The 22,097-nt window shown below is 41.1% G+C and overlaps 1 protein-coding gene across 3 annotated transcripts; it reads left to right on the top strand.

Moving 5' to 3' along the window:
* The first annotated feature begins 4,665 nt into the window (after positions 1-4,665).
* LOC112434612 (uncharacterized) lies at positions 4,666-16,324 on the top strand. 3 transcript variants are annotated; one of them, XM_076889032.1, is made up of 6 exons: positions 4,666-5,324; positions 6,272-7,319; positions 7,465-7,781; positions 8,026-8,175; positions 11,791-11,851; positions 11,921-12,743. In XM_076889032.1, exons 2-6 carry the CDS (start codon positions 6,691-6,693, stop codon positions 12,111-12,113), a joined length of 1,350 nt encoding a protein of 449 aa, XP_076745147.1. In that variant the 5' UTR covers positions 4,666-5,324; positions 6,272-6,690; the 3' UTR covers positions 12,114-12,743. The 3 variants fall into 3 exon arrangements, with proteins under 3 accessions (XP_076745147.1, XP_076745146.1, XP_076745148.1); XM_076889031.1 differs by having other exon boundaries at positions 7,990-8,175; XM_076889033.1 differs by lacking the exons at positions 11,791-11,851; positions 11,921-12,743 and adding an exon at positions 15,690-16,324 and having other exon boundaries at positions 7,990-8,175.
* The last annotated feature ends 5,773 nt before the right edge of the window (positions 16,325-22,097 follow it).

Genomic DNA, 22,097 nt, shown 5'->3' with positions numbered 1-22,097 from the left:
GAACGTGATCCTTAAACAAAATTGATTCCAAACACAAACAAAGACATTTCAGGTTATAATCTTGCTGCTGGGTTTACACAGCAGGATGCAGGAGAACAATAACGAGACTCAATTTGAAAGAACATTGACAACATTTGGGATAAAAGTGTTTTTTCCTCCAGGTATAACAAACTGTTCTGTCTGTAAATAAAAACCTTTCATGGTTGAATGATTATTGGCATATCTGCAAAATTTGTGGTAACTGCTTAGTAGTCATGGCACATAAGAATTGCTGGTAGATTAACAACATATATGTATTTAAGCTATCGTGTTTATTCATACACGAGTGGGCATTGCTCATGTTAGAGATATCAAAACAGATTTTCGCATTGATAAGGTGACTGACCATTACAACATGAAAGCAATACATTTTCTTTTAAAGCAGGTTCAGTCATTTAGCATGTCATCTCATAACAAGACACTTATTGGTTATTTAATTGTACCACATTATAGTAATGTCAGTGTCACAGCAGTCGGAAACCTACAAAGTTTATTTAATGGCAAAACACGTCAATGAAACACGTAATTTATTTAATATAATTGTTTATTTTTTCACTGCTTGTCAAGATGCAGAAGAAAGTTGCGCCATATCCAGGGAAAATCTCTGTGGTTGTTCCGCAAGGGGCCACTTGGATACCTTCTCCAGGACCCGTCAAAAGAAGCTCGACGGATTAAAAATGACCCCAAACTGCAGGACAAGTCTGCACCTGTGAGGGATGATGTTGTACATCAGAATGCTCTGACTGTCATCTATCAGAGAGGAGGGGATGAGTCTGACATGAAGGAAGTGCAGGGAGAGTACATTCTGCAGTTTGGAAAGTATAAAGGGAAATCTTTCCGGTGGCTTCTGGGGAATGATGTCGGGTACACCATGTACCTGATCAAAGATCTCCAGAAGGAAGAGGCTGCAGGGACCTCTGTGGAAGAAGGGCATGGCAAGGAGAGCTTGCATTCATTTGTACAGTATGCCCTCAGCTTTACAGAGATAAAGACTCTTCTGAACTGCAAGACCAGCAGAGTGAGGGTTGCTGCAGAAGCCTCTGAGGATGATCAGCTGGTTGGCTTTGGCTCACGAGCCAAGAGCACCTGGAAGGAGATTCAGGAGTCTCCTTTCTACGAGGCAGAGAGACAAAGATGGGTGGAAGAAAAGAGGAAATAGGGGAGAAACTGTTGATATTGTACATAAGATAGTTTTGTTCTAGTTTTGTAATGTTTATTTTGTTTATATAAATAAAAACTGATTGTAAATATAAAAATGTGAATAAATTGTGTTCTGTAAGATAAGATAAGATAAGATAACCTTTATTAGTCCCACACGTGGGAAATTTGTTTTGTCACAGCAGGAAGTGGACAGTGCAAAAGTTATGAGGCAAAAATTAGGATACAATAAGAATAAATACAGTACACAACTGTACAGAATAGAATAAAATAAAATACTATATACAGTAGAATAAAATAAAATAAATATACAATAAGATAAAAATAGAATACAAATACAAATGCTATATACAACTGAGTAAAAATACAACGATGACAGAAAGGATTATTGCACTTAGTATTATTGCATATGTATGGATGTGTGTGTTTGATCAGTTAAAGTCTTTATTATGGAGTCTGACAGCAGTGGGGAGGAAAGACCTGCGAAATCTCTCCGTCCCACACCGTGGGTGCCGCAGTCTCCCACTGAAGGAGCTGCTTAGTGCTGTCACAGTCTGCTGCATGGGGTGGGAGATGTTGTCCAACAGTGATGACAGCTTAGCCACCATTCTCCTGTCACTCACCACCTCCACTGGGTCCAGAGGACATCCTAGAACAGAGCTGGCCCTTCGGATCACCCTGTTCAGTCTCTTCCTGTCCCCAGCAGAGATGCTGCCGCCCCAGCAGACCACACCATAAAAGATAGCAGAAGCCACGACAGAGTCATAGAAGGTCTTCAGGAGTGGGCCCTCCACTCCAAATGACCTGAGTCTCCGCAGCAGGTACAGCCTGCTCTGCCCTTTCCTGTAGAGGGCGTCTGAGTTATGAGTCCAGTCCAGTCTGTTGTTCAGATGAACACCAAGGTATCTGTAGCTGTCCACAGCCTCAATGTCCATACCTTGGATGTTCAGTGGTTGCAGTGGAGAATGCTTGTGCCTGCGGAAGTCTACCACCAGTTCCTTGGTTTTACTGGCGTTGATCTGGAGGTAGTTCAGCTGGCACCAGTCCACAAAGTCTTGGGTCAGACCTCTGTACTCCTTGTCGTCCCCATCAGTGATGAGGCCGACTATTGCAGAGTCATCAGAGAACTTCTGCAGGAAGCACTGGGTGGAATTGTGGGAGAAGTCTGCAGTGTAGATGGTGAAGAGGAACGGAGCCAGAACCGTTCCCTGTGGGGCCCCCGTACTGCAGACGACCCTGTCCGACACACAGCCCTGAGTCCTCACATACTGTGGTCGGTCGGTGAGGTAGTCCAAAATCCAGGTAGTGAGGTGATGGTCCACTCCAGAGTTCACCAGCTTGTCCTTTAGAACCGAGGGAAGAATGGTGTTGAAGGCACTGGAGAAATCAAAGAACATAATTCTCACAGTGCTTCCAGCGGTCTCCAGGTGAGCGAGGGAACGATGTAGGAGGTGAATGACGGCATCATCCGCTCCAATGCCAGGCTGGTAGGCAAACTGAAGTGGGTCCAGTGATGAGCTTATTAGGCGCCGAAGCTGAGCCAGGACCAACCGCTCCAGGGTCTTCATCAGGTGGGATGTCAGAGCCACCGGCCTGTAGCTGTTGAGGTCCTTGGGGCGTGAAGTCTTTGGCACTGGTACAACACAGGAGGTTTTCCAGAGCTGTGGGACTCTTCCCAACCTCAGGCTCAGGTTGAAGAGGTGCTCCATCACCCCACACAGTTGGTCCGCGCAGGACCTGACGACCCTCGAGCTGATGCCATCTGGACCCGCTGCCTTCTTGCCATTAATCCTCCTCAGTTCCCTCCTAACCTGGGTGGTTGAGAGAGACAGGCTGGAGCTTTGTGTTGAGTGTGTATTGGATGCTGTAGTTGGGGGTGGGGGGGAGTGAGCAGGGTGAATAGCTGCTAAAAATAGCAGCACAGCTCTCTTCTTTATAACCTCTTAGAGTTCACCTGTATGTTTATATACCTGTGTGTGCTCACCATCAGGTAATCAGTTTTAAAAAGCTATGAGTGCAGCCCTGAAAGCTTACATATTATTTCTAAATCACTTCATGTAATGATAACAAGCCATCCTTTCTCTAGTGGGGTCTCACAGCTTTTATCTTTATAATCTTTCTGGTTGATTTGTAATATTAGAAACATGACTGCTGTCTTTTATCTGTGTGACTATACAGCCTGTTTCAGACATGACAACCAGACAGTGTCTGAAGTTATCTTTAATACATGCAACACAGCTGGAGATAGTCCAGACACTTTCTCACTTCTGATGATAATATTTTTGGTTTAGGTATTGTTGCTTTCTGGCTTGAAGCTTATCTACAAAAGCAGTTCAATAAGGAGAGATCATGTGGAAAAACCGAACATGATTTATTGAGATACAGAAATAAATGTAACTGTTAGGCAGTTAGACTCCAATGACCCATCATAGCAGAAGAAATCTCAGCAGTGACAGGATTTTGCATAAGCCACACCCCAGAGTCAAAATGCTGGTAGTGATGAAGATGGAGGCTGGGACAGGGTTCTGAGTGACCACGGTGAGGAGGAGAAAGGAGAGGAGGCGGGCTGCATAGCTGAGGATCTGAAACACAGAATGGTAGAAGCAGAAGAGCAACAGATTTAAAGCATGCAGAGTGGAGGCTGGCAAGAGCATGACTGGAATAAAGTAATGATGTCAGAACTGAGTTTGTGCTGGAAAATGAATAGATATAAACTAACAGCCACCAGGAAGCAGACAGATGACTTATTACAGACATGCCTTGTTTAAATTATGTATAAGCATCATTTTCTATGTCATCAGAATGTATCTGTATTATAGTTTTAGCTTTAGTCTTTTTATTAAAAGTTGGATGTCTGCATAATTGTAGACTATATGTCTGGTATGTATCATCTCAAGACTGTCATGATACAGTCTGAGTTATGACAGTATAGGTACGTAATGCAGAAAAATTGCTCCACAGGCCATAACACTATATAATCTAAATAAAATGATAATGAAATAAAAATTAAAAGCAAAGTGAAAAATAAATGTTATCCACAATAAGTAAATTGAAAATGGTGTTTAACTTTTGATAATGTAACACAACCTTTGTCCCAACCAGGACTCGAACCCGCGCTCAGACAGTTCAGTGTAAAAAAAAAACAACCCATTTTTTTCCAATGCCCGAAAAGCTGCGATTTGATTGGCTGTTTCTCCGTTACACCTATACGCGAGGAGAACAACTGAGATAATCCATCCAAAATACGAGGTTAGTCATTCATATACTGCTGCATGGGCTGGGCTGTAGTTACATCCTAAGGTTTTAAAAACTGAGCTTAAATAAATGATTAGCGGTAATAAAAGCCGAGGGAGGTCAACAGGGATCACTGACAGTCAGTGATCCCTGTTGACCTCCCTTTCTTTTGAGATCAAATAGAAGAAAATACATAACATTAAACATGTTAACAACACAAAAGCCATATTAAACGCAGACTACTTTAGACCCGGAAGTAGGATTCGTGGCGTCATCACTGAACAACCGGATATGAATGGAGCTCACCGCAGTGTAATTTACAGTTAATTTATGGTCATTTACTGTCAGGGGTGGAAGTAATGAATTACAAATACTCACGTTACTGTAATTAAGTAGATTTTTTGGGTACTTGTACTTTTATGAGTAATTTTTCAAGTGTGTAATTTTACTCATACTTGAGTACAACTTACACCATGTAATCTACTGAGTACGCCCACAATTTGAATTAATATTCAAACCTTTCGTCTGCATTTTTGCAGCCAATAAAGCCGTGCAATCCCGACCGGCCAATTTAAGACGTAAGCAAAGAATAAACTCTGATGCAGCAGCAGGCACAGGTGTCTGGAGGTGCTACATGGTGGAGTACAAACTACTTTATAGACGGAAGATGTGGAGACAAAGAAGCCAAAATGGAGACAGAGGACAACTGTCAACCATGAAAACGACGTAGAAAAGACGGAGGACGTGTGCCCGTGGCCATACCTGGAGGAATTTTTCATGTGCAGAGGGAGAAAAGGAGACAGCGTCCAGATGCAGTGCAAACTTTGACCTCTACAGTCATTTCAGCTTACAAGACTTCAGCGTCTAATCTAAAAAAAAAAAAACACATTGAGGTAAGAGGTTTTACAACTATACGTGTACAATATTGCCTTCTTATTTTTCATGTGTGTTAAGGTTATTAGTTTGGCTGAGATATTGTCACCGCCATTGGTTAGCCTGATATTAAAATAAGACGGAGCTAGCTAATGTGCGTGTGTGCATGCATAATTGAGCTAAATTCGTAGGAATGTTTTAGCTTATTATTTGGATAACCACCGTCATTACAATAAATTAAATTTGTAGTCATTTAAAACTCACAGGCCTACAATCAGCTGGCCTATATAAAAAAACAAAAACAAAATTTGAACACAGTGCTGAGCTGCATCTCAAATTAATCTTCCAGCTCTCAGCTGACATGTACCAGAGCCCGCTTGATGGATCAGTTGATCAGGATCATTGGCCTGATATAGGTCTATCATAGTGACGTGGCTCTTAATCAGTAGGGTTATATGTTTCCCAATATGATATATTTTTTTAAAGAACATAATGTGGATTGTTTTTATTTGTTAGCTGTATGGGCAGCATTTTTGTGTATGTGATCCCTTTCCTTAAATTACATTTGCTATATACACATATTTTGCTCTCTTAGTATTTTTAGAACCTGACTAATACTGAAAACTTTAGGGTGATACTGATAAAAAGGACTTAAAAATTTAGATACTGATACATTGGTCGATACTCTTTTTACAGATAGTATACAGATTACAGAACTTGGAATGTATACAGAAATTCATGTTTTTCGCAATGATCGTTCAAAATTGGTTTACATTTGTAAATAAATACAGCAATATATCTGCAAGATTTGACCAAATTCACCACTCTTTTATACTATGCTAAACAATCAAAGATTAGCTCATGTCTAGTTGAATGATGTTTTAAAAATGTTTTCCTGTAGTGTTAATCACAGTGATGTTATGAAGTAATGTATGAACCTGACGTATGATAATATTTATCTCTACAGAGGAAACATCCATCGAAGATTGAGCAGTACAATATCACTGTGGCATCAACATCTCGTCAGCGAAAGGCCACAGCCACACCAAACAAGCTCTCAGCAAATACACAAGCCAAGTTACCAGACCTGATGTTGAGAGCTGCAAACAAACATGTTCCACAAGCAACTGTTGACATGCTTGTCATCAATTTCATATGTGAGGGTCTACAGCCATTTGCAGTGGTAGAACAGCCATCTTTCAAAGAATTGGTTACCACATTACAACCTCAAGCCAAAGTCCTCTCCAGACCCACTGTCCGTGCCAGAATCTGTGAAGCTGCTGATCACATGAAGATGACTTTGGTTGCAGCATTGGATAAAGTCAAATTTGTTGCTACCACTACTGATTGTTGGTCAGTTCATCAGAAAAGTTACCTTGGAGTCACATGCCATTGGAGGAAGAGTCCCTGGAAAGAAGATCTGCAGCACCAGCATGCAAAAGATTGAGAGGGTCTCACACATTTGACATGCTTGCTGGTGCGCTTGATGATATCCATTGCCAATACAAGATTAGAGGCAAAGTTGTAAGAACCACAACTGATATGTGGAAGGCCTTGACAAAGTTGGATCCACTGTTTGGGGCACAAAATGATGCAGATGAAGCTGAAGATGAAACAGACCCAGAAACTATTGACCTGACTGACCATATTGACTACCATGAGGCAAGTGCAATTCTTGATGAAGACTCTGGTTTGGAGTATCAACTCCCGTCTCATCAGCGATGTGCATGTCACCTGCTAAACCTTGTGGCAACATCTGATGCTGCCCTAGCAGAGAGCATGAAGGAAACCTACGAGAGGCTCTCCCGTGCATGCTTTGCAAAATGCCAGGCCATTTGGAACAAAACTCATTTGGCTAATGAAGTGGTAGAGGACAAGTGTGAACTACAGATCATTCGTCCCAATGCAACACAATGGAATTCAACCTACCTTGCCATTGAAAGGATAATACGCATCATTGATGAGAAGGGGGAAAATGCCATCAGGAGCATTTGTGAGGAGTTCAAGGTGAAAATGTGAGTAAAATTGGACACCTACCAATATGGTTGCAAATCTTGTGAATTTTCCTTAATGGATGGTTAAAAACGTGAGCAGACTCTTAATATTAAATCAGAAGATCCCTGTTATAGTCATGGTGGGTTTTGTTGTTGTGTCTTACAGGTTGAGTCCTGCAGAAGTTGCATTCCTTAGGGAGTACTGTACCACCATGAAGCCACTGGTGAAAGCTTCAAACATTCTTCAGTCTGAGTCCACTTCCTTTATGGGATGGCTCCTGCCAGTAATCCAACAACTACTGTTCAAACTTAGCAGGCTGGAGACATCAAGCAAGACATGCGTGCCACTCATCAGAGTCCTGCAAAATGGCCTTCAAAAGCGTTTTGGAGCGATGATGGAGGATCCAGAGTTGGCTGCAGCTGCAGTCCTCTTACCCAAGTTCAAGACTTCCTGGACTGACAGAGCAGATGTAACAGAGGCTGGTAAGGATTCATGTGATCCCATTTTTGTGTATTTTTACATTTGAACACATGCTTAAGTGAGTATTTCACCTAATACATTGTAAGTTATTGATGGTCTGTCCCGAATACTAAACAATCCTTTTTGAGAATTTGCCGTTTTTAAATTTGTGTTCAGGAATAATCACTGAAATGTAAATAACAAAATTGTGTTATCTACTTGCAATTACAGCCTTGACATACATCAAACAACATCTTGAAACGACAGAGCATGAGAGTGAGGATCAGCAAAGAGAGTCATCTGATGAAGATGAATTCTTCTCCAGACCAATCTCCAGAAGGCTGCAAAGTGCAGTTGAGCTTGATGGTTACCTTGCTTGTGCCACAGACACCATGGAGCTGCTGCACTCCTTCTCAGGTATCAAAAACCTCTCTCTTAAACTGAACACAGCTCTGCCTGCTTCTGCTGCGTGTGAACGACTTTTTAGCTGTGCTGGTCTACTCTTCACAGCCAAATGAAGTCGGATTGCCTCTGTTAATTTAGAAAACCAGCTCTTGCTGAAACTGAACAAAAGGTTCAGAAAGTAAAGTGTGCTTGAATGTCCAGCTTGAATGAAAAAAAAATACACAAAGCTGGAGTTCTTCTGTGTCTTTACGTGGCCAGCTGCCTCTTCTTCTCCCATTCTCTCTCCCTCTCTCTCCTGTTGCTACTTAAATGATGAAACTGATCAATGATCAGCTGATCGCTTTTCTCTCTTGTTTGTTTATCGTGCATTTCGAGCCAGAAAGAGGAAACCAGCGGTGGTCGCTCTAAACAACAGCAGCAGGTTAAAACTTGATCAGCTGCTATTAGAATTTATTTAATATTACTTTCTAGTATCAGCTGATGTTGGCTGGAGCCACAGCTGTAACAGCTGCTGGTCATGATATCGGTTTGGATATATGGTGAGAGGGAAACGTGAAGATGAAACCAGGAGATGTCCTTACTGAATCATCAGAGCTGAACAGGTGATGGAGAAACAGGTTTACCTTTTAGGTGACATGAATAAGTTGAAGGGAAGTTATGAACTGTTTCTAAGAGACAAATAACATCAGGATCCTTTTTTACTGACAGCTGGTAACTGTGCAGGGACGGGTCTAGCAAAGTTTTGCAAGGGGGCAGGTAACCATATACATGCACTGTTTATAAGATTGGGGAAACCTGCAGTCAGCTGAGACTGAAGAAGTCAATTGGATGAGTGACGAAACGTTTTTCCCACAAAACGTAAAGTCCAGATGAACAGAATCAACTTTTGGAGATACTATATAGCTCATGCTAATATCACATCTTCACATTTTTCTTTTTAGAGGTAACAATAACTTTGCATTCTCGCTACTCACCATGCTCTAAAACAGGTATATGTTAGCAATGACATCATTTAACAAATGTTTTTAAAATTCTAGCCGTGCTAATTAGCCTTAGGATTGGTTGAGGTCTGTGCAAGCCTTTGGAACAAAATCAGTCTTTTAAAGCTCACTATTTTCCAGGTGAGCCTATAGCACATTTGTTAAAGTCAGTCCGGATTGTACAGCTTCTAATCAGAAACAATTAAAGTTTGTTTCTTTTTTTTGTGGTTTTTTTTTTTGTGCTCATCAATCTTTTTCTGTAAGTAGTTACCGAAATACAGTCAACCTTTCTTCATTTTCCTAAGTGTGTGTGTGTGTGTGTGTGTGTGTGTGTGTGTGTGTGTATATATATATATATATATATATATATATATATATATATATATATATATATATATATATATATATATATATATATATATATATATATATAACAAAAAAAAAACAAACCACAACGCCCCCCAGTCCCACACAGATCAACACAACCATCAAACATATTAGAGGAATATAACAGTAACAAAAGTAGATTTAAACAGGCAAAATAAGAGATAAAGGGTTGCCACTTGTGAAAAAATTTGGCTGTGCAACCTCTCAACGTATATTTAATTTTTTCAAGTTTTAAAAAAAACATGACATCTTCAAGCCACCGGGAAACAGTAGGATACTTAACAGACTTCCAATGCAACAATATTAGACGTCTCGCTAATAGGGATGTGAAGGCTATAATATCCTTTTGTGTGGAATCAAGTGTAAGTGAGCGAACAGGAATCCCAAATACAGCAATCAGAGGACAAGGATGAAGAGTTACCCCAAGAACAGTTGACATAATAGCAAAATACCCTGTCCAGAAACCTTGTAGCTCAGGACACAGAAAAAACATGTGGCTAAGGTACGACCAGTACTTTTAACATTTTATCAATTATTTACCAAATTAAAAAACAACATGTGGTAACTTATTTTTAATTTTGCTGCATACAAGTTGAATGAATGCTTACTGGATCTAGAACACCATTTAGATCATAACAGCTCCTGATCAGGATGAATTTCATTTTCAAATCAAATTTCATGTCGCAGTTTCACACTTTTGTAACATATTATTTCAAAGCTTGCTTATGGGCTTGTTTTGGAGCAGACCAACAGTCAGGCTCGTCTTCACCCTTACTGTCAGACTCTGAATTGATGGTTCTGCTATATCTCACCTGGCTGAGTGGGGACACATGTACTAAACGTTAGAGTTCCCACTGCAGGAGCTTGGGTTTGAGTCTGCCCTCGACCGTGTCCTGTGTGCCATACCGCCTCACTCTCTCCCCACCTTCCTGCCTCATGTTCTGAAATCTCTTCCTCTCCATCAACTTTGAGTTTCTTTGAGTGGAGCTTCTTTTGCAGCTGTGACAAAATATAGAATGGTTTCTGCAACCAGGGGAGTAAAATGTGCTGCAGTGTGAGGGCGCACAGGTGTAGGTGTGGAATTTTACATATAAATATTATAGTTTACTTCATGCACAAGAAATGTAAACATTTAATCTAACCCACTTTTCATCAACTACATAACCTTTATTGGAGAGTACATTCATAAATTGTGTGTATCACACACACAAACACACATCCACTAAACTCTCTCATTTTATATCTCTCCCTCTCTCTTGTGAATGATGGAAGTTTGGTGGACTGTGTGGTTTGTCTGGCTGAAAGTTGTTTTTTTTTTATGTGTGGTGTGTTGTGAGGCTGATTATGAGTTAGTGTAATTGTGTATGGTGTTGTTAGTGTAGTTTATGTGGCGTTAGTGGTTTTTCCTGGATGCAGAGCAGGTCAGTATGCCGTGGACTTTTACACCACCATGTTAGGGATGGAGTAAAGTAATAAAGCTTGAGTGGAGAAGCTGCTGCAGGGGCTTCCTCAGCTGAGCTCTGAGGACAGAGCTGTCCTGGATGCTAACTTTTCTTTGGAGGAGATTAGTGCTGCTGCTGGTCAGCTGGCTCCTGCACAGGGTGGGCTGCCTGCAGACTTCTGTAAAAGACTGTTACTGGCATCGAGCCATCATGTGGGGCTCTCTCTTCTCCCTAAAAAACAGAGATTTGTCTCTGCTTAGAAATGGAGACGTGGCTCTGTTATGCACAGATTACTAACTTCCTTCAAAAGTACTGGCCACCAGGCCGAAACACTTTGTGAAATGAATCACTCACAGGGATCAGTCGTACTGTGTACCACACAGCTCTAATGTGAACAAGAGTTTTCTCATGAGAGACTTGGTAGTTATTTGTAAATTGTACAGTTTGATGTTGGAATAATTTCTTTAGATTAAGAGAAAGTGTTTGATAGGATTGACAATCTTTTTTGTTTTTCCATTATGAGAAGTTTTGCTTTTTGGAGGTGGATTTTTGTCACTTTTGGGGCTGTTGTATCAGGCGGCTTTCTGTTTTGTAAAAGTGGATGATGGGCTGAGCTGCCCAGTATAAGTTTGGAGAGGATCTAACTGGAATGTCCTGTTTCTGGAATATATATATTTATATTGGTATATTTGTTAGAATTTTTAATCTTTGTTGAATGTTTTAAGAGATAAATAAGCAAAGTTATCTAGATTTATGTTGCCAGGTTTATGTCGGAGGCCTCTGCTGGTGTTGTCATTGTTTTTATGTTTTCATTACAGATCAGAGTGATGTGGACTTTCTCAAAAGATGTTTAGATTTGTATGAGAACCTTCAGCAAAGGTGAGCTGGTGAAAAAATATGGTGTAACAGGTTTGTTGGTGGTCATATAGAGACTTTTTTTTTTTTTAGGAAAAGAAGAGTCTCGGAGGTTGCCATGGAGACGGTCTGTGTCAGACTGTCTAAACCAAAAATGGATGCTGTACATACACTGATAAATGTCATTTCAGGAGTGGCCAGATTGAAATCCAGAGAAAACTATGCTAGAGGTGAAAGGTCAAACATTGGTCATCATGTTGAGATTTTTTTTAATACCACAGACTGACAAAGAAAACTGAAATTTGTGAATTTTAAAGGTGTGCAAGATGTGCTGTGTTCAGTCGCAGGGCCTTGCCCTTTTATTTCATTTGTCTTTGGTTTCGAGTTTTTATTTGTGCTCTTGTAATTATTTTGTGATAAAACTTTTTCTATTTTGAGATCAAGATTCAAGTGGAAATCTTTGTGTGTCTGTCTCTCCCTTGGTTTCTGTAGAGGTGCAGTGTGGGGGCGCCTGGATAAATGTTAAACAGAAGCTAGATGTAGTGTTCCTCCACTGTCCGTTAAGGATATGAGGAAAAGAAATGGTCAAGAACAAAGTGTATGGTGTATTTATAAAAGAAAATGGCTTTTAAATTGTATACCAAAACGACCACCAGAAAGTCAACTACAACTTGTTACATAATCATCATGATTGTTGTATCAGTTTAACAATTTATGGGTTGACTTCTTTCGGTTCATTCACTGTTTACATCATGAAGGAAAAAGAAGGCAACAGGCTGAGAAATGAAGCTGTTGTGTGTCTTTGTGGCCACACGGGGGCAGTGCTGCATAAATAGTAGAATCTCTTCCTGGACACTTTTTCTGGACCTCTTTTTAAATGACTAATAAAGACAACAACAACATGAATTACATCAGGATCTGATATGGTTGTCTTTTTTTGTTGAGCTTTATATATTTCAGAATGCCTAGAGTTTGTTTGTTTCCCATGTTTTGTGATACAGAACATCTCCTCTCAGACGGCTGTTGTCTCATAATGGGTCGTTACCTGGTCTGATGGGGTGTTTGTTCCATTTATAAATCAAGTGATTGATTTGTGAAATGAGAGATGGCCTCTGACCTGCTGACTGGTGTCTGATCTTCTCTGCTCCCCTCAAATTTGACAACTACTCGGCTAATGTGATGGTGGACAGGAAGTCACTAAACCTGGGACTCTGGAAACACATTTCTAGGGATAAAAAGTTAATGTAGATCGTTTCAGGAGATAAATATTAAATGATCAATTTGGCGATTATACTAATATAGTAAGAAAAGAATGTATGAAGAAAAGATTTTTTTATCTATACACTTAAGCAACGACCAGAGTCTTAGAATTGCGCTTTCACCAGGTTTTACTTGACTGAACAACAGAACTTCTCTGTCTCCTTTATAAGGGGTCACATCCTGAGTTACACAATGAGTCTTTCAAATGTGTGCGATAACCCACTGCATGTGTAGTCGTGCTGAGACCGCGTGGTCTTATTTTTATTACCCCTTGATTCAGCTGTGACCTGCTTATCAAGTCTTTTTACAAGTACATCATAATTATCTGCTCTCATGCAGACATAAGTTGAGCAATGGTTTAACAAACTTTCCCATCAAAAACATGAAGGTTTAGCTTTAAGCTTATTTGTCCAAACAACAAAGGATAAACTGCCAGCACCTGGACTGAAACAGAACATAGTAGTGTTGGATGTAAGTAAAGGAAATACAAGTATAACTGTGACTATGGAACAAATCTCCTTCAATGTTAAACCTTAATGTTAACCTGATTGTGTTTATTAGAAAAATCAGCCATTACAGTGTCTGTGATTGCTTCACATAGTTAACTCTAGTTGTCTGTGGGTTTGTGTCAAACTTGGAGTGGAAAAAAAGCATAAAAACTGTGGAAGATGCAGACTGTGAAAGTCTAGTTTATTTCATGAATACAATTATTTTTTTTACAGTCGCTAGAACAAAGTAGTGTACATTCATGATAAAGTAAATACCACAACACAACATGGACAGTAAGAAGTAAACTGAATTGTCTTAGAACTTATTATATTCTTTAAGCTTAAAAGCAACACCTAGGATTCGACTGTTTGTGTTTTAAACCTTTTATTCAAAACTAGTATGTGTCAACACTTCTTTCTCCCAGCAGCATTATTGAAGTGACACTTTAACGACACTTTACCTGCTGATGCTTCACATCACAATCTTTATGACGAAAAAGCTCAGATGTCTGTGCTGTCACTTGTTATGAAAATGGACAGAACCTGGGCTCAGGCTTCCTCTTCTTCTTTCCTTCCTCTTTAATAATAACCATAGATCAGTAAAATAGCCATATTTTTAAACAAATGATTGTGATGAAGAGAATTTTTTTTTCTAGTGTGCATGAACTCAAAATCTTTTAAGTTTAAATCTTTTTTGTTTACCAATAACTGGGGAAATCCAAACTTGATGTACCAGGTCAACTCAGCGAGCTCCTGTCTTGACCTCCCCTCTGCGCGCACGCACGCACGCACGCACGCACACACACAGTATCATCATAAATGCCATGATATCTTTCTTGTTCAAATAGTTTATTCACTTAACAAAGAGGTAGCTTGGAAACTCAGTAAGAAGGAGGAAAAATAGTTTAAGGACATTTTCTCAAATAAAGAGGATTTCATCATCTTTCTGTTCATAATGGGGCGATTGTGGCTCAAGAGTTGGGAGTTCGCCTTGTAACCGGAAGGTTGCCGGTTCGAGCCCCGGCTTGTACGGCCGCGGTCGTTGTGTCCTTGGGCAAGATACTTCCCCCGTTGCCTACTGGTGGCGCCAGTGTCCGGCAGCCTCGCCTCTGTCAGTGCGCCCCAGGGTGGCTGTGGCTACAATGTAGCTTGCCATCACCAGTGTGTGAATGGGTGGATGACTGGTTGTGTAAAGCGCTTTGGGGACCTTAGGGACTAGTAAAGCGCTATACAAATACAGGCTAAATAAAAGAAGAGATACATCAGAAACAAATCAGTAGATCCAGAAATTATAGAGTCAAACTCTTTTCAGCTGTAGAGGTACACTTCATGCACTCCTTAGCGTACAGTTCAAATGCCTGTGTTAGGGTGCATTGTTTCAGTTTCATTAAGTCTTCTTGCAGTTACATGATAATTATTATGCTGGAGTGATCAAAGCTCATAAACATCTGAGTTACACAATGAGTCTTTCAAATGTGTGGAATATCCCAGCTGTAACCTTTGCTTTCAATTTGGTTAAATTTGGCATTCAGATCACAGACTAAACAACAAGTACAGTAGGTCTTCCACTCCACAATTAAAAATAGCAACACTCATGCAAGGCTTTATTCTCCATAGAGTCAACATAAAGCAACATTAAATAATGGATCTTTCATCTGAAAAAATTACAGTTTGTATAAATTTACACTGAAGACCAAAATACACACACATACATAAAACCCATAAATCACTAAAACCTATTAAAACACATGGAAAATTACCTCATTTGTTGTGCTATTCAAAGATGTGTATGTGTGTGTATTCAGGCCAAGTCATAAAGAAAGCAATAGAGGTCAATATACTTTATGTTCTACAGTCGCTGCAGATTAATGAATTATAGTGGAAACTTGAAGATCCTAGGTATAGTAGTTTGTGGGAAATAAATACAGTGAAGTGACCATTTAGCTCTTGTGGCATGAAACTGCTTAGTGCATTATTATTTGCTTTTCTACAATATGATATTTGTTTAATAATTGATTGATTTAGTGCATAAAATAGTTGATAAATAAAATGTTAAATATCTAATCTAAGGGAGTGTCTTTGACACATGCTGACTGCATTCTTCTTATAACCAGAACAGGAAGTGAGATCAGAGGAGAACAAGAGTGAGCAGTTTGGTGAAAGGAACAGGAAGGATGAAGAAGAGGTGAATATCCACACAGTTTAAAAGGAGACATCATGGCACAATAAGAGCACAAGCTCTAAGATGAAGACTGGTAATGATTAAAAACTGCACTAAATAGTATCATTCTGTGACTTCACACTTTAGGTAGTGCATAACATGTACCACTTTATATTAATTTTACTATATGTTTAAATAAATAAAAACAAATAACTTTAAAAGGTGCTGTTATTGAGTGAAAATTCAAAAGACTTCATGGCTGGGGAGAAAAAGGGAGAAAGATGGAGGAACACAGCACACATAAGAAACAGGTAAGAGTGGACATGAAGTCAAAGTCAGGGACATGTCCGATAATAAAGACCTTCCACCTGGCTACATATATGTCACTTCTGCTTTGCCCACATTCATCTATGGTGATCGCTCATAACTAAGCAGGGTGCTATGCTCTTATCAAACGATGATCCGAAACTGCTCTTAAAATAATTATTACAAGAATATATACATATTTTTTTTGTTATTTTTTTTAGTTGAATATAAAATGTTTGTGTGTGATTGTCAGTACAAAGAGGAAGCGCGGACAGAGAGACTGGAACTAACAGAGATCAGGTGGATTTTTCACAACATCTACATGCATTAAATGGATGCGTTGTGTGCTTTTCAGTAGCACTCTGCTATTAATGTGAATAATAGCATTTAGCAACATTCACATCACTGTAAACTTGAACAGGATGAATGCCACTATACTGATGTGACAGACTACAAATCTGTTCTCCACTCTCTGAATTGGTGTACACGAGTCTCTGTGCTGAGTCTGCACAACAAAGTGTTTGGGTTTGCATGAATTCAAAAGCTGTCATTTAAAATCAGCTCTATTACCAGTTTGCTTCTTGTGCAGGTACGTGGAGTCGCAGGGGGATTTTGAACTGTCTGTATTGTATAATGGTACTTTAAATACTTGATGATTTGGTGGACCTGCCTCTATGTGGTTAAGAGACTGAAACAATGCCGTGCAGGTTTCTCCTCTGATCTGCTTTTTCTTAAACTGTTTTTGAAATTTACTGTCAACATGACTGTGCCATTGCATCGGGTTTTAAAGTAAAGTGACCACCGTAAAGCTGATGTATTATATTAAAATCTGTTATTCTTAGACACTGCTGTAGGTCATCCAAAAATTACATTTCTTTTGAAGGCAACACTAAAAGCATGACATTAAGACTGAGCTGAGCCCTCCTAAAGGTTTGATGCTGGAGTCGCCCCTGATTGAGTGCTTCTCACACATTTATGATTTTGAACAATTTACAGAAAATAATATCAACAGTAAGTACTTTTAAAGACTTAACATATAATAATAGTTGCTGAATTCATGCAAGTCAAATAACTGATTGATCAACTACAGAAACAAAATTGTACTTCATGCGTTTCATGAGCACAAATCTTCATCTGTAAAATAACAACTAAAGATGTCAGATAATTGTAGTGAAGTCAAATGTACCAATTTCCACTTAGAAGCAGCGGAGAAGAAGCCACAAATGTGATGGAAAGAGTAATAGAATAAACAGCATCACAATGATATATGGGAATATGACAGTAAATACTAAATATTAAACATTATTGTGCAGCACATAAGATCAACAGAACACAGTGTGCTTTGAGGTAGGAGCCAAAAAGGGTGTAGTTTGTGGGTGTGATCACCCATGTGTACACCTGTGAGCATGGATGCGCTTGTTTTTTTTAAAAAGGTTCCTTCATGTAATGATCTGCTAGAGGGTGTGGGGGTGGGGGTGGGGGGGGTGGGGGGGGCCACAGCCCCGTCCTCCAGGGCATGAAGCAGGTATGGAGGAGATCAAAACTCCAGACATCCAGAGGCCCCCAGAACACAAGAGACCAAGGAAGACCAACAGAGGGGCAGCCGCGCCACTGTCCCAGAAAGAGCTGAGGAGAGTCCCAGATGAGGGCTCACTCAGCAGCCGCGGAGCAGAAGCCAGGGGGAGTTGCAGTGACGCGCCCGTGAGCTCCGCCGGCAGCCAGCCGTGCCTGAGTGACCGAGCCCCAGGCCGAGAGGCCGGGGGCACCCCACCTCCGAAGTGGCCCGAGCGAGCCCCAGGCTCCAGGCCCCGATAAGCGGCCGCCAAGGAGTGAGCCGGTGTGTACCTGGACGCCCATCCCCGGACACAAAGAACCACCAACGCACCGATGTCTGAGGGAGTCCGCCACTGGCAGGGGAAGTGGTGGTAGGGGGAGATAGGCCTCCAAACCTTGGAGGGCCTGAGATGTCCCCAGAGAGGTGGCGCCTGACACCCAACCTGACATATAGACACAGAAATACAGGCACACACATATACAAACATCCATTCCCACCCTCATGCTCTCATATGCACTTACTCCACACTCAACCAACGTGGAGACAGACATAAAGAGACGCTGTACACACGATCACACTCCCCAAGCGTACCCTACAAACCGGGTCTAGGTACCCTTGCCCCTGGAGGGGGAACTGCACCCAGACCCAGGTGGTATTACCCTTTTCCCTGCGGTGGGGGGAGGCAGACCGCCCCGACTCCGCAGCAGCAGGGAGGCCCCACACCCCAGACCGCAGTCGGACGGCCAACTCCTCCTCCTAGCCCCCCCCGCTCCAGCAGGTCGCAGAGAATGGGGGTGAGAGAAGACTCCAAACCTCCCTCCACCCGCTCATTGTAGTGTTGATGCATGTGTGTTCTAAGGTGCATTTAAAACCCAGGAGGGCATGGAGCTACCTGCCAGAGAGCAGCAGGTAAGCGCATGGTCCCTCCTGCTAGCCCTCAATGTCTACCGGTATGTGTATTTAACCTTGAGAGCACTTTGTTACTAGCGGCCTGTCACAAAAACACATTTTGTATAGTGTTTTTTTTATTATCTTGTTAATAAAATGTATACAAATGTGTGTGATTAATCACAATGTGTTAGTGTGTAATCACCCTGAGACATGCATGCCTGTCTGTAAGAGTCAGATCTAAAGCCACTTGTGATTTGGAGATGCAGCCTGCAGATTCTGTCCAGATTATCCCAGCTCTCTTCACTATATATCCAGGCTTCACTTATCAAATCTGTAAAATTCAAGGCTGGTCCTTAAAAGTTGCCAACAATGCAAAAACTGCATAGCCACACAAGTCCCAGCGTTTCCCACCGCAGCAGCTGTGAAACGAAAGAGGAGAAAGGATGAATGAGTGTTTGCTTATCGGCTCTCCGCTCTCCCCCAAGCTGGCGTTGTTCTTGGTAGCCATGACAACGGAGATAGTCCCAGCTTTGTAAATACAGGCCCCAACAGCCCAAAAAAGAAAAGAAAAAAAAAAGGATTGGGATTCCCTGCGCAGACCAGGAATCCCCCTAGCAGACTGAAGACACAGAGAGGATTTGAAGTCAGTGAGTGTGTGAGTGAGTGTGTAAGTGTTCGAGCCTCGACTCGAACCAGCGCCTGTCTGTGCTTCAAGTTGCCAGGGGCCGGCAAGTGTTCTGCGCCACCTGGCGGCCGTGTAAGCCGTACAAATTTGCTATATTTGACTTCTCTGAATATAAATTATTTTTGAAAAGGAAAAATAATAATTTTAATGTGAGGCAAAACATGTATGGTGCTCGATAAAGATGACACGCCGACTCACTTCTTCTTCTTTCTTTTTTTTGCAAAGTTTGTTTTCATATTAAACCAGTGTCAGTGACGTCATTCTATGCGACTACCACAGTAAAGGAAAAGCCTGGATCTGTACATCTTTTTCTTTTATTTTTGTTGTCTAAAACACAAAAATCGCGAAACAGTCAGCTCACAAAGTTGCAGGTTGGTGGCAATTTGGCAGAACAGCCAATGACTTAAAACATTTAAGTGCATATATCTTGCCACAAGACATGTGCGCTAAGCTAGCCAAATTAGTTTCTGTTAGCGAATTATGTTGAAGCTCCTCACATATCATCATCCAGGGTACAGTCATATGCTCATGAGGAGATCCCACGCAGGTAACACTACGGCAGTGCAACAAGTTAAATATGCACACATTTTAAGCTATTTCCTAATATCTAACCATTATGATAAATGTTTGCCTGCAACCGACACAACCAACACAAATGTCATTGAAAAAAACAAAACCCTGTGATCACATGTTTCTGTTTTTCTAGAACAGAAGAAGCACAATTTAAAAAGCCAGTAGTAATAAATCTTTGTTGTTACTGCATGATTCGAATGAAGTACCTGAAGTCTGGCTGGAATAAGAAGTGGTAATCTGTGTACTGTGCTAGTGATCTGCATAATTCACCTCATCTGTTTGGATGGCAGAAGTCGGCTAACTACACAGCTAATTTCATCAGGCTGCTAATGAAACATCTAAAATGATAGATGGTTAACTACACAACGGAAGTAACAGCATTACAATCACTTGATTTAATTACATTTTCCCCCCAAACATTTGATCCAAATTAGCAAAGTACTGCAGCCATCTGAACCTTCTAGGTGTTACATGTTACAGTGTTCCACTCTGGCCAGCTTTGAAAATGGAAAACTGTTTGCGTGGTTTACTCGGTTCTGTAAATAAGGCTCCTTTCATTTGTGAGACTGTATTCCACAGCCAGTTGTCTTCTCTCCCCTTTGGTCCGCCCTTACAAGGTGAAGGTGCTGCCCACCCATGATACCAGCAAGGTGCGTGCAAGTGGATCCGGCCTTAACACCACTGGAGCGCCCACCTCTCTGCCAGTGAAGGTCACCATTGATGCCAAAGATGCAGGTGAGGGACTGCTGGCAGTGCAGATCACTGTGAGTGCATGAACGTGGACCACACAATAATGTATTCAAAGCATTGATATTTAGGTAACAGTTTTTGTTTTCTCCTGAAGGACCCAGAGGGGAAGCCCAAGAAGCAGATATCTGTGACAGCCATGATGGGACCTACCTGGTGTTTTATGTGCCAGACATGACTGACAGATACACCACTCTCATTAAGTACGGAGGAGACAAGATCCCTTATTCACCCTACTGAATCAGGGCTCTGCCCACCGGAGATGCCAGCAAGTGCACTGTCACTGAATGTTGTCCAGTGGCCAGGTAGGACTCACTTCCTTGGTTGCTTATACACTTTTAGTTTTCTTTGAAAACGGCCCTTTAAGTCACTTGATCCATGACTTGAGCGAGCACTCTCCATTTGTTCATTTGATAGTTATTGTAGAAAAGATAAGAAATGATGCTTTAGTCTTTTTGTAAATTATAGTCAAACATACAATAAACTGAGGTATTCCCTTTGGTTAACAGAGCAATCCGATAATAAAAGTGGACAAAGCACATCGAGTTGCCACAAATATCTTTGTATATTACGCAGTGGGGCAAAAAATGAGGTGACCAAATACTTCTTTTCCACCATAATTTGCAAATCAGTTCTTTAAAACTCGGACAAGTTAGAGGTATACCTATGATGAAAATGACAGGCCTCTCTCATATTTTTAAGTGGGAGAACGTGCACAATTGGTGGCTGACTAAATACTTTTTTGCCCCACTGTATTTGATCCTGTCTCCCTCAATACTATTTAATATCTAAATGCTTGATTCATCATATTATAACAAATGTGCTGTTGTAGCTACTGACAGTGAGTTTGATTCCATTTTTTCCATCTACCAAAGAGAAATAATATCTCTTAGTGGCAGGTGGATCACACGTTGATTCTAACACTTTGCATATGACTGGGTAGGATGAGCATTTTATAAGCGCTTGTGTGGTTTTTGTTTATTTAAGGAAATACATCAGTTTCCCTTGTATTTTAAATTTGAGTGAAGATCCTAAATTGGCCCCCACTCTTCACTTTGAGAAAAGGCTAATCTGTCTTATCCCCACATGAGCACAGTCAGATATAATACAGGCTTTCACTCAGGAGCAGGAAGGCTAAAGGCTGTTTAATGTTTGATCTAACTGTGTCAGACATTTGCGTTCTCACGTGCATGGACAATATCTTGAAAACTTCAGAGCTGCAGTGCATGTGTAAAAGTGGTTAGAAAGCAGTGCTTTAACACAGGTTTTGTCTCTTTGCGTAGCTGCTCGGTCCATCCAGACTCCCCTCGATATACAACAGTGATGCCAGCAACTCAAATACAAGCTCTCTCCAAGTGATTCCTTCATCATCAACATCTGCATCCATGATCCATTAGCTCAACAGCAACATCTGTCAGCTGTGCATCCAACTCGGGGGAATCGCCTGCTGTGCTCAGCCAGTGGGCCGCAATTTCTGTGCCTTGTTGATGGCCTCGCTGTATCCTGTGCTGGAGAAAGCTGGTGAGGAGACACTGCTGGTGAGCCAGGCGGCGCTGAGCTCCATGTAGGACATCAGTAAGGCCTGTGGATACACTTCCCTCAAG

Source organism: Maylandia zebra, linkage group LG10 (genome assembly GCF_041146795.1).
Source record: "Maylandia zebra isolate NMK-2024a linkage group LG10, Mzebra_GT3a, whole genome shotgun sequence".
Taxonomy (NCBI): Eukaryota; Metazoa; Chordata; class Actinopteri; order Cichliformes; family Cichlidae; genus Maylandia; species Maylandia zebra.
Note: the sequence above shows the minus strand (reverse complement) of the source record. Positions and strands in the feature narration are given on the sequence as shown.

Excerpts from the sequence above, each read along its gene's own strand:
- LOC112434612 (XM_076889031.1), top strand. The coding sequence starts at position 6,691 with ATGCCATTGGAGGAAGAGTCCCTGGAAAGAAGATCTGCAGCACCAGCA. Across the intron at positions 8,176-11,790 it reads GCTGCTGCACTCCTTCTCAG|ATCAGAGTGATGTGGACTTT; the intron begins GTATCAAAAACC and ends TTTTCATTACAG. Across the intron at positions 11,852-11,920 it reads TATGAGAACCTTCAGCAAAG|GAAAAGAAGAGTCTCGGAGG; the intron begins GTGAGCTGGTGA and ends TTTTTTTTTTAG.